Here is a 12,874-nt window from a genome sequence, read left to right as displayed (position 1 = left end):
AAAATATCTCTTTACTTACAGGAATCCTCTTTTGAAAATCAAGATTAAAAAAAATTGTAAAATAATTTAAGGAATAAAGTCACCTAAGCCATCATCATTCTCTGTAATACTATCTAGGGGAATAACGAAGCTTCAATTATCAGCACATTTTGTCCTACTTGTCTGTTTCTCATTTTAATTTTAATACTTTTCCTAGTAACCTAATTGCAAAAGTCCCAAGAGTTGTTTTTTAACAAGATCAGACAGGCACCACTATCCTAATAATAGTTTTAGAAGATAACAATCATAAAAACATTTACCCCAGCTACTCAGGAGGCTGAGGCATGAGAATCGCTTAAACCCGTGAGGTGGAGGTTGCAGCGAGCGGAGATCATGCCACTGCACTCCAGCCTGAGTGACAGAGACTCAGACTCGAAAAAAAAAAAATTTACTTATGCTATAACCTAAAGTTTCATTTAAATATTCAGAAAGCAAAATACCACTAAATGGAATTTGGTAAAGGTCTATTTCTCAGGTCCCATTTACATTCTCTCTCAGTCAAGCCCCAAACAAACCCTTGGTTGAAGCTCAGCTGGCTGGGTTAGTGTCATGAGGCTCAGGTATGGAGAACCTCTCTCTGGGGCCAGAGAGACTAGGAACTATGTATGGCCAAGTATGTAGGTTATCTTAAAATACACAATCATTAACCAGGCTTCCTTCCTCCTACTCCTGACCTCTCTCAGGCACCTACTTATCCACCCACTCACCAAGCTCTAAGTGATCCCTTCTGTAATACCTGGTGTTCCTCCCTACAACCTCCTAGTACTCGCTCCAGTGAGCACACACGCATGCACACTAGATACAGGTTTCTAAAACACACATCCTAGAGCCAGAGGTCAACAGGCAGGTACCTAAAATTCTGACTGGGAGCCTCGACCTTAAAGGTTCTCAATGAGCAGCTGCCAAACACACACGAGTCACACCCACTCTGACTCCTAGCTCCCCAATCCTATGCTATGATGGACGTGAAAATGCCTCAAAAGGCTGAAAACACAATGCATGCTACAGGGTATTAACAGCCCAGAGCACCAAGGTGCTGAGGCGTAAACCAGGCCAGAGGCATGCACCTGTGCCTAGGCAGGTCTGTGTGTGGGTGAGAAAGCTGGAAGGCCTGGCCAGGTGCAGCGGCTCACGCCTGTAATCCGAGCACTTTGGGAGGCTGAGGTGGGCAGATGATCAGAGGCTAGGAGTTCAAGACCAGCCTGGCCAACATAGTGAAACCCTGTCTCTACTAAAAACAGTTGGGTATGGTGGCGGGCACCTGTAATCCCAGCTACTTGAGAGGCTGAGGCAGAAGAATCGCTTGAGCCCAGGAGGCAGAGGTTGCAGTGAGCTGAGATTCTATCAACTGCACTCCAGCTTGGGCAACAAATGAGACTCCATCTCGAAAAAAAAAAAAGGAAAGAAAGCTGGAAGGCCTGCTCAGCCAGCACTCCTATCTGTGGAGGCAGCCCTCCTGAGACCTGGAGCCTCTCAGTCCCTAACCCCCACCACAGCCTCAAATGCTCCTTTTCCTTATAGCCAACATGAAAGGGAGGCAAAAATCAAACATTGAAACAAACCTTCAGGTGCAGTTCGTTCAGATACTACTACTGGTCCAAAGAAAAACTTAAGGGCCAGGCATGGTGGCTCATGCCTGTAATCCCAGCACTTTGGGAGGCCGAGGCGGGCAGATCACCTGAGGTCAGCAGTTCGAGACCAGCCTCACCAACATGGAGAAACCCCGTCTCTACTAAAAATACAAAAAAATTAGCCGGGCATGGTGGCACATGCCTGTAATCCCAGCTACTCCGGAGGCCGAGGCAGGAGAATGGCTTGAATCCAGGAGGCGGAGGTTGCAGTGAACCTTGCAGTGCAGTGCCATTGCACTCCAGCCTGGCCAACAAGAGTGAAACTCCGTCTCAAAACAAAACAAAACAAAAACAAAAACAAAAAAACACTGAGGACAACCTATGGAAAAATACCCATGAAACCAATTCTAGCTAACTTTTATCTGTGGGCAGGCTGTTTGGTGAGTCAGGATTTGGTTTTTTTGAAGCAAGAGGGTCCCTTACTTCATCCTTCTGAAATGCACTTAGGGTCTCTCTCAACATTCTCCCCCCTTTTTTTGAGATAGGGTCTCACCCTATTGCCCAGGCTTAAATGCAGTGGCATGATCTCGGCTCACTGCAACCTCTAATTACCTGGTTCAAGCAATTGTTCCACCTCAGTCTCCTGAGTAGCTGAGGCTACAGGTGCATGCCCACCACGTCTGGCTCATTTTTGTATTTTTTGGTAGAGATGGGGTTTCACCATGTTGACCAGACTGCTCTCAAACTCCAGACCTCAAGTTATCCACCAGCCTTACCCTCCCAAAGTGCTGGGATTACAGGCATGAGCCACTGTGCCCAGCTGAGAAAGAGTCTTTTTAAAAAGTAATATTTAGTTAGAAGAAAATGACTTGGCCAAGTGCAGTGGATCGTGCCTGTAATCCCAGCACTTGGGGGCTAAAGTGGGTGGGTCACCTGAGGTCAGGAGTTCGAGACCAGCCTGGCCAACATGGTGAAACCCCGTCTCTACTAAAAATACAAAAATTAGCTGGGCAGGGTGGTGCATGCCTGTAGCCCCGCTACTCGGGAGGCTGAGGCAGGAGAATCACTTGAACTCAGGAGGCGGAGGATGCAGTGAGCCAAGATCACGCCACTGCACTCCAGCTTAGGCAACAAGGCAATAGAGCGAGACTCTGTCTCAAAAAAAAAAAAAAAAAAGAAAAGAAAATGACTTGGTAATTAAAATGTTCAAGTTCTATTTCATGCTATTCTAATTTACAAAATCCATAACAAGCAAGGGCTGATGTATTTTAAAATCATTCTTCTATGGCTGGGCGTGGTCGCACATGTCTGTAATCCCAGCACTTTGGGAGGCCAAGGCAGGCAGATCGCCTGAGGTCAGGAGTTCAAAACCAGCCTGGCCAACATGGTGAAACCCCATCTATACTAAAAATACAAAAATTCGACGGGCATGGTGGCAGGCACCTGTAATCCCAGCTACTAAGGAGGCTGAGGCAGGATAATCATTTGAACCCAGGAGGCAGAGGTTGCAATGAGGCAAGATCATGCCACTGTGCTGGAGCCTGGGTGACAAAGTAAGACTCCATCTCAAAAAAAATCATTCCTGGGCCAGGCGTGGTGGCTCACACCTGTAATCCCAGCACTTTGGGAGGCCAAGACAGGCAGATCACGAGGTCAGGAGATCGACACCATCCTGGCTAATACAGTGAAACGCTGTCTCTACTGAAAATACAAAAAAATTAGCCAGGCGTGGTGGCGGGTGCCTGTAGTTCCAGCTACTTGGGAGGCTGAGGTAGGAGAATGGTGTGAACCCAGGAGGTGGAGCTTGCAGTGAGCGGAGATTGAGCCACTGAACTCCAGCCTGGGCGACAGAGTGAGACTCCATCTCAAAAAAAAAAAAAAAAAAAAAAATTCATTCCTCTACCAAGCTCAAGAGAAATTCTAAGACATTTTCATATTTCTCAACTGATTCCAATGTTAGAAATACAGAACCATATATGTTGATTTTGCCTCTAGGTCATGGGTCTTCCTTAATTATTATCTTTCCTTACTGGAAGAAAAACCAACAACTGCAAAACTAAATCTGTTAGGCTTTGGGAACAAAAAAGAGCAACAAGGCTGAGAATTTGGGGCAAACAAGGAATAGGACAGAACAAAACAAGCTGTGAAACACTAATAATGGGCCAGGCATGGTGGCTCACATCTGTAATCCCAGTACTTTGGGAGGTCAAGGTAGGAGGATTGCTTGAGGCCAGGACCTCGAGATCAGCCTGGGCAAACAACTCTTTTAAAATTAGAGACCTCGTCTCTATAAAAAATTTTTAAAATGAAACGCTAACAGTGCGTATCTTCCAAAATCATCCAGTGCTCTAATTCCATGAATATAAGCTTAAATGAGCAGAAACTAAACTAAAACTAAAAATTAAAACCAAATGTCAAAGGACCCAAAAAGCTAATCTGAACAGATTTTACCTCTAATGCCAAGGCAGTCTTGTCATAAGCACAGGGTACTCTTTTCTGGATTGCTTTCGCAAAGACAGGTCCATTCTGTGTGGATGGCAAAGGGGTGATTGCTGCCCCAGGAGAACCGGAAACTGCAGGTAGAGGAGTTGTGGTCTGAGGTTGAGCGTATGCATGAGCAGGTTCTGGGATCCCGTAACTGTTGGAATTCCTATTTCCATGCTTTCCGTGTGGTGAGGATCTCACAAGCTTTTCGACATAAGGGACAGGAATCATCCCAACCCGGCCATCCTTGTTCCGGGCACTCCACCACTGTTCTTCAGGCTTCTCTATTATCACTAGAATCTCACCCTTTTTAAAGGGCAGGTCTTCAGCATCATTCCCAGGAAAATCATACAGAGTCCGTACATATTCCAGGTTATCTTCTGCTGTAGGCAGGTTGGGTGCTGAGACAGATCCCATTGGTGGGCTTGGATACCTTAAGAGAGAAAGAAAATTACTCTAAGAGAAAAATCTTACTCTAAGCCAGTGCCTGTCAAACTTCTTAATATACCACTCTCCTCTATAATAAATTATTTTCCTTTTTTATGAGACAAGTTTTGCTCTTGTCGCCCAGGCTGGAGTGCAATAGCGCAATCTTAGCTCACTGCAAACTCTGCCTCCCAGGTTCAAGTGATTCTCCTGCCTCAGCCTCCTGAGTAGCTGGGATTACAGGCGCCCACTACCACGCCCAGGTAACTTTTTTTATTTTTAGTAGAGAAGGGGTTTCACCATGTTGGCCAGGCTGGTCTTGAACTCCTGACCTCGGGTGATCCACGCACCTCGGCCTCCCAACGTGCTGGGATTACAAGCATGAGCCACCATGCCCGGCCCCTACATTTTTTTTGGAGATGGAGTCTTGCTCTGTTGCCCAGGCTGGAGTGCAGTGGCAGGATCTCAGCTCACTGCAACCTCTGCATCCCAAGTTCAAGCAATTCTGCCTCAGCCTCCTGAGTAGCTGGGACTACAGGCACATGCCACCACGCCCCGCTAATTTTTTCTATTTTTAGTAGAGACGGAATTTCACCTTGTTAGCCAGGATGGTCTCGATCTCCTGACCTCGTGATCTGCCTGCCTCGGCCTCCCAAAGTGCTGGGATTACAGGTGTGAGCCACTGAGCCCAGCCTTTTTTTTGGAGACAGAATCTTGCTCTGTCACCCAGGCTGGAGTGCAGTAGCGCAATTTCAGTTCACTGCAACCTCTACCTCCCGTGTTCAAGTGATTTTTCTGCCTCAGCCTCCCGAGTAGCTGAGATTACAGATGTGCAACACCATACCCAGCTAAATTTTGTATTTTTAGTAGAGACAGGATTTTGGCATGTTGGCCAGGCTGGTCTCAAACTCCTGCTGGTCTCATGTGATCCACCTGCCTCAGCCTCCCAAAGTGCTGTCATTACAGGTGTGAGCCACCACGCCTGGCCTTATTTTCCTTTCTATATTCTTAGTACTTAAGAAGGTTCTATCATGTTGTAATTTTTGTAGTCTGTACTGTCCCAAAAGTTACTATTCTGAATGTCTTTTCAAATTACAAGTATACACACACACATACACTCCATCTCTGTTTTACAGAAACCTTTTGATTACACAGAGATACCTGGTTTAAATTTATTTTTATAATCTCAAGTAAGTTCGGAAGCTGCCTTCCTTTGGACCCTTGTCACAACCACCACACACTCTTCCTCCCTGTCCTAATCTATGGCTTACATCCTGCACACTTCCCTGGACACACAGAAAATGACAAAGGCCTCTGCCTCTGGCCCCTTGAAAAAAAAAAGGAACAAAAAAGGGCTTACAGACTTGCCAAATTAAAAATAATAAATCCACCAGGTGTGGTGGCTCAGACCTGTAATCCCAGCACTTTGGGAGGCCAAGGCAGGCAGATGACTTGGAGACCTGCCTGTCCAACATATCAAAACCCTGTCTCTACTAAACAGACAAAAAATTAGCCGGGCATAGTGGCACACACCTGCGGTCCCAGATACTCAAGAGGCTGAGGCAGGAGCATTACTTGAGCCCAGGAGTTAGAAGTTGCAGTGAGCTATGACTGCATCATTACACTCCAGCCTGGGCAACAGAACAAGACTGTCTCAAAACATAAATAAATAAGAGGCCGGCGCAGGGGCTCATGCCTGTAATCCCAGCACTTGGGGAGGCTGAGGTGGGCGGATCATGAGGTCAGGAGATCGAGACCATCCTGGCTAACACGGTGAAACCCCGTCTCTACTAAAAATACAAAAAATTTGCCGGGCATGGTGGTGGGCGCCTGTAGTCCCACTTACTCAGGAGGCTGAGGCAGGAGAATGGTGTGAGCCCGGGAGGCGGAGCTTGCAGTGAGCCAAGATTGCACCACTGCACTCCAGCCTGGGTGACAGAGCAAGACTCCGTCTCAAAAAAATAAAATAAAATAAAATAAAAATAAAAATAAAAATAAATAGCTAGCAAGAGTAGTCGGAGCAAGAGTAATAATAAAGAGCTCATACTTATTATCTATGCTAGGCATGGTTTACGATCTTTGAAGAGATTGGATTATTTAATAGTCTGTGAGGTAGATGCTGTTATTATCCCCATTTTACAAATGAGGAGCCAAAGAAGAGGTTAGACTTGCACTCAGGGAGTCTGGTTCTAGACTCTTCACTCATAATGAGCTAATCAGCCTTAGGGATGAACCCTGCATCTGTCAGGTGTATGAGAATTAATGGCATAATGCATGTGAGGCACTCAAAATTACCGACCAGCACCAAGCATCCAGTGTACCCACATGAACACACACATACCCCTTCAAGTACATCCCTGCTTGTATTTCTTTCTCTTTTTTTTGAGACAGGGTCTTGCTGTCATCCTGGCTGGAGTGCAGAGTGGCACAACCACAGCTCACTGTAGCCTCCACTTCCCAAGCTCAAGTGATCCTCCCACTTCAGCCTCCTGAGTAGCTGGGACTACAGGCAGTTGCCATCACACACAGCCAATTTTTAAATTTTCTGTAGAGATGGGGGTCTCACTATGTTTTCAGGGCTTGTCTTGAACTTCTAGCCTCAAGCAATTCTCTTGCCTTGGCCTCCCAAAGTGTTGGGATTACAGGTGTGAGCCATCACACCCAGCCCCTGCTATTTCAAGAGCCACAGAGATCCTGTGAACAGTCCAGAAAGTACCACATAAATTTCAGACACTATTAAGAGCACAGTCAGTTCCACCTTAGACTCCATCCAAGAGTATTTTATTATTTGTATAGTTAAAAGCAGTTAGCCAGTGCGTGGTGGCTCACGCCTGTAATCCCAGCACTTTGGGAGGCCGAAGCGGATGGATCACAAGGTCAGGAGATTGAGACCATCCTGGCTAACACGGTGAAACCCTGTCTCTCTACTAAAAATACAAAAAATTAGCCAGGTGTGGTGGCACACGCCTGTAGTCCCAGCTACTCGGGAGGCTGAGGCAGGAGAATGGTGTGAACCCGAGAGGCGGAGCTTGCAGTGAGCCAAGATCATGTCACTGCCTGAAACAGTTAAGACTCTATCTCAAAAAAAAAAAAAAAAAAAAAAGCCAGGCGTGTGGTGGCTCACGCCTGTAATCCCAACACTGGGAGGCCGAGGTGGGAGGATCATTTGAGGTCAGGAGTTCAAGACCAACCTGGCCAACATGACAAAACCCTGTCACTACTAAAAATACAAAAGTTAGCCAGGTGTGGTGGCGTGCACCTGTAGGCCGAGCTACTTGGGAGGCCGAGGGAAGAGAATTGCTTGAACCTGGGAGGCAGAGGTTGCAATGAGCTGAGATCACACCACTGCACTCCAGCCTGGGTGACAGAGCAAGACTCCATCTTAAAAACAAACAAAAAAAAGAAGATAGCCAAGCCCATTCATTTATGTATTGTCTATGACTGTTTTTCACTACAAAGGCATAGTTGAGTAGTTGGACAGAGACTCTATGGAAAAGCTGAAAATATTTAAAATATTTAAAATCCCCCATCTAAATTCCTGGGTTAGGGAGGCAAAGTGTGCTTTTCAACTTCCTTGCTTCCCTGGTGAGGGGTATGTCTGTGTAGAAATTTGATAAAGATAGTTTCTATTTCCCTCCACTACTATACTGCTATAGTGACCTTGGGGCTCATTTTCTGTGTTAGTATCTGCAGAGACATTCATAAATTTGACACCAAATCAATCTCACCAGCCATAACCCTGACATAAATTCCAAGTCCTCTGCCCTATATTCTCAAACTCATTTATTCATCAAACTCCCCTGAAAATTACACATTAGTTCCACTGAAGAGATAAATACATGTTGCTCCATGTCAGATATCTTAGCCTTTCCATTAGACCCCACTGTCTAAAGAAATATGAAGCATATTCATCAGAAAATTTATTGCTTCTCAATTATTTGTTCTTTGAGCAAGGTTGAAAATAGCACCCTCCCCCAACTTCCCTTTAAAATATAAAGTGTTGCCCAGGCGCAGTGGCTCATGCCTGCAATCCTAGCACTTTGGAAGGCCGAGGCAGGTGGATCATGAGGTCAGGAGTTTGAGACCAACCTGGCCAACATGACAAAACCCTGTCACTATTAAAATACAAAAATTAGCCAGGTGTGGTGGCGTGTGCCTGTAGGCCCAGCTACTTGGGAGGCTGAGGCAAGAGAATTGCTTGAACCCGGGAGGCGGAGGTTGCAGTGAGCCGAGATCATGCCACTGCACTCCAGCCTGGGTGACAGACGGAGATTCCGTCTCAAAAAATAAATAAATAAGGCAGGTGCGGTGGCTCACACCTGTAATCCCAGCACTTTGGGAGGCCAAGGCGGGTGGATCAAGAGGTCAGGAGATCGAGACCATCCTAGCTAACACAGTGAAACCCCATCTCTACTAAAAATACAAAAAAATTAGCTGAGTATGGTGGCGGGCGCCTGTAGTCCCAGCTACTCAGGAGGCTGAGGCAGGAGAATGGTGTGAACCCGGGAGGCGGAGCTTGCAGTGAGCCGAGATCGCGCCACTGCACTCCAGTCTGGGCAACAGAGTAAGACTCCGACTCAAAAATAAATAAATAAAATAAAATAAAATGCACAGGGTTTTCAAGCCCATCCAAATACCCTTGACCATGCTTCTCACTTTTTGCCTATTGTCCACTACACACTTTGAGCAGCAAAGCCCCTAACAACTAATTCGTAACTGACTTTTCTTTTCTGATGATAACGAATCTCTCAGCTCTTTTGGTTAAAAGCGTTCTCAGTTTCTACATGTATAAACCATACACAAAACATCTTTAAACCAAGTGTTAATATGTTCTAAGCTTAAAATCTTATGCATGCTAAGAACCAATACAATCAACTTCTAGAAAAAGGAAGTTTCAAAGGTGCTGGTAATATTCCTTTTTTTTTTTTTTTTGAGATGGGATCTCGTTCTGTTGCCCGGGCTAGAGTGCAGAGGCACAATCATGGCTCATTGCAGCCTCAACCTCCAAGGTCAAGCGATCCTCCCACCTCAGCCTTCTGTGTAGCTGGGACTACAGGTGCATGCCACCATATCCGATTAATTTTTGTATTTTTGGTAGAAACAGGGTCTTGCCATGTTGTCCAAGCTGGTCTTGGACTCCTGAGCTCAAGCAATCTTCCCACCTCAGCCTCCCAAAGTCCTGGGATTACAGTCTGGGCCACCACGCCTGGCCAATGTTTTATTTATTTATTTTTTAAAGGGAGCACACAGATGATAGTTTTTTTTTGGTTTGTTTTTTAAATTTTTTTGAGATAGCGTCTTGCTCTATTGCCCAGGCTGGATGGAGTGCAGCAGTATGATCATGGCTCACTACAGCCTTGACCTCCCAGGCTCAAGTGATCCTCCCACCTCAGCCTCCCATGTAGCTGGGACTACAGGCATAAGCCACCATGCCCAGCCAATCCTTGTTTAATTTTTTGCAGAGATGGGGGTTTATGTTGCCCAGGCTGGCCTTGAACTCCTGGGCTCAAGCAATCCTCCTACCTCAGCCTCCCCAGTAGTTGGGACTACAGGTGCATGCCACCACACCCAGCTTACATATACTTTTTTTTTTGAGACAGAGTCTCACTCTATTGCCCAGGCTGGAGTGTAGTGGTGTGATCTCAGCTCACCAAAACCTCTGCCTCCTGGGTTCAAGCTATTCTTGTGCCTAAGCCTCCCCCAGTAGCTGGGATTACAGGGCCCCACTACTGCCGGGCTAATTTTGTATTTTTAACAGAGATGGGTTTCACATGTTGGCCAGGCTGGTCTTAAACTCCTGACCTCAAGTGATCGGCCTCCCAAAGTGCTGGGATTACAGGCATGAGCCAACGTGCCCAGGCTTACTCTTTTTCCTTTTTTTTTTTTTTTTTTTTTTTTGAGACAGAGTCTTGCTCTGTTACCCAGACTGGAGTGCAATGGTGCGATCTCAACTCATTGCAGCCTCCACCTCCCGGGTTCAAACAATTATCCTGCCTCAGCGTCCCAAGTAGCTGGGATTACAGGCATCTACCACCACTCCCGGCTAATTTTTGTCTTTTTAGTAGAGACAGGGTTTCACCACGTTGGCCAGGCTGGTCTCGAACTCCTGACCTCAAGTGATCCACCTGTCTTGGCTTCCCAATGTGCTGAGATTACAGGCGTGAGCCACGGCACCCTTACTCTTTCCTATGTATGAAATATTTCACAGTTAAAAAAAAAATGGTAGAAAACTTAATTCCAGCTGGGCGTGGTGACTGGCTCATGCCTGTAATCCCAGCACATTAGGGGGCCGAGGCAATTGGATCACCTGAGGTCAGGAGTTCGAGACCAGCCTGGTCCAACATGGTGAAACCCCGTCTCTACTAAAAATACAAAAATTAGCCGGGCATGGTGGTGGGCGCCTGTAATCACAGCTACTCAGGAGACTGAGGCAGGAGAATCACTTGAACCCGGGAGGTGGAGACTGCAGTGAGCCGAGATCATGCCACTGTACTTCAGCCTGGGCGACAGAGCGACACTGTCTCAAAAAAAAAAAAAAAAAAAAAAAATTCAATTCCAAGATGAGCTAAGTACTTCTCTAGTGAAACTGCTTTAACCACCATTCTTTTTTTTTTTTTTTTTTTTTTTTGAGACGGAGTCTTGCTCTGTCACCCAAGCTGGAGTGCAGTGGTGCGATCTTGGCTCACTGCAATCTCTGCCTCCCAGGTTCAAGCAATTCTCCTGCCTCAGCCTCCCGAGTAGCTGGGGCTACAGGCGCACGCCACCATGCCCGGCTAATTTTTTATATTTTAGTAGAGACGGGGCTTCACTGTGTTGGCCAGGCTGGTCTCGAACGCATGAGCTCAGGCAATCCACCTGCCTCCGCCTCCCAAGGTGCTAGGATTACAGGCGTGAGCCACCATGCCCAGCCAGTAACCACCATTCTTTATCACTGACCAGCATTTAACGCCCAGGTCCCCTCCCTTCTGTCCCTGGGCTTTCAGGCCATCACTAATGGCTCCTCCTCCTATGCTTGTGGCTGTCTCTCCTTCCGCAGCTTCTCTTTCTCTACTTATTCCTGTTCTGCCTCCTCATTCTGGGTGATCCCATCTAAGCTGAGATTCCCAAATCTATATGTATTCAGCCCTTACCTCTCTTCTCAATAACAAACCCATCAGATTGCTAAATACCACCTGGCTTCCAGCAGGTACCTCAAAGAAAGATTCTTCCTGTTGAAAAGAATCACGCCCCCACCCTAATCCCCTTCTTTTGTCTCAAAGGCACCACTCAATCCTCTCTGAAGTCATCATACCTCTCCCCTCACCTTCTATGTGCCACTTTACATTCCTATGGCATTTGATCTTGGCTCAGCTTCTCAGGGTCCCTCTCCAGTAACAGAGAATTAGTCCTTCAGATCTTTCCCCACCCAGAGCAGTTTCTCAAAAGTAAAACTCATCAGTTCTCCTTTTAAAATCTGACAGTTCTCTTTTTAAAAACTTTAGATGGCTCCCATTGTTAAGCTCATTTACAAGGCTGAGGAGGCCCTTTACAAGTTGGCTTTATCTTTCCTTCCTAGGTTCCTGCCCATCATCTACATTAATTATAACTGTGTCTTTACCAGCAAGCACTGCCACCACCTCTTCTACCACCACCTCTTCTACCTCGTATACTTGTTCTCATCCTTAAAGAATCAGTTGAAGAGCATCTCCTCTTTCAAGCCTCTCCCCACCTCTTAGGTACAGTTGATCGCCTTTGCTTTTAAGCTGTCATGGCATTCTAATTTTTTCAATAGACCAAAGCTTCTCAAAGACAAAAATCAAAAACAAAAACATGGTTTACTTCCATTAGATGCCAAGAGTCTAGCAGTGAGCTTTGGTATATAGTAGGCCTCCATATATCAAAGAACTTCCCTTTCCTATTTCCCTCCTTTTTTGTTTCTGAAAGCACAAAAGCTCAGGTATTCAAATTACCTAACTCTGGTTTAATAGTGTCACAAAATTGGTGTGACAGAATTCGAATACCGTTGAGTGTGCACCTTCAAAGCCTCTTCTCATCCTCTTCCACTGTTCTTGTCACGTTCATTCCAGGTGAGTTGCTATGTGCCTGGTGGCCCCACCCAACTTGTTATGATTTTAGCTCAGATTCAACTCAAGTTAATCTGAACTCCCAACTAATAGGCTGTGCCTTTTACTTATCTGAAAGAATTAAAATAATGTTTTTTTTGTTTGTTTGTTTTTTGTTTTCCGAGACGAAGTCTCGCTCTGTTGACCAGACTGGAGTGCAGTGGCGCTGGCACAATCTCGGCTCACTGCCATCTCTGCCTCCTAGGTTCAGTCTCGAACTCCCGACCTGCCAGACCTCCCAAAGTGCTGGGA

General features: G+C 46.1%; 1 protein-coding gene across 1 annotated transcript in view; it reads right to left on the bottom strand.

Annotated features, from left to right (window-relative positions):
* Positions 1–12,874, bottom strand: part of CRKL (CRK like proto-oncogene, adaptor protein) — a 37,108-nt gene that overhangs the window by 15,327 nt on the left and 8,907 nt on the right. Inside the window, exon 2 of the mRNA XM_031007554.3 lies at positions 4,062–4,527. Within this exon, the coding sequence (XP_030863414.1) occupies positions 4,062–4,527 (466 nt within the window). The remainder of the gene's footprint in view (positions 1–4,061; positions 4,528–12,874) is intronic.

This window comes from Gorilla gorilla, chromosome 23 (genome assembly GCF_029281585.2).
Source record: "Gorilla gorilla gorilla isolate KB3781 chromosome 23, NHGRI_mGorGor1-v2.1_pri, whole genome shotgun sequence".
NCBI classification, from domain to species: domain Eukaryota; kingdom Metazoa; phylum Chordata; class Mammalia; order Primates; family Hominidae; genus Gorilla; species Gorilla gorilla.
This window is presented reverse-complemented; position numbering and strand designations above follow the sequence as displayed.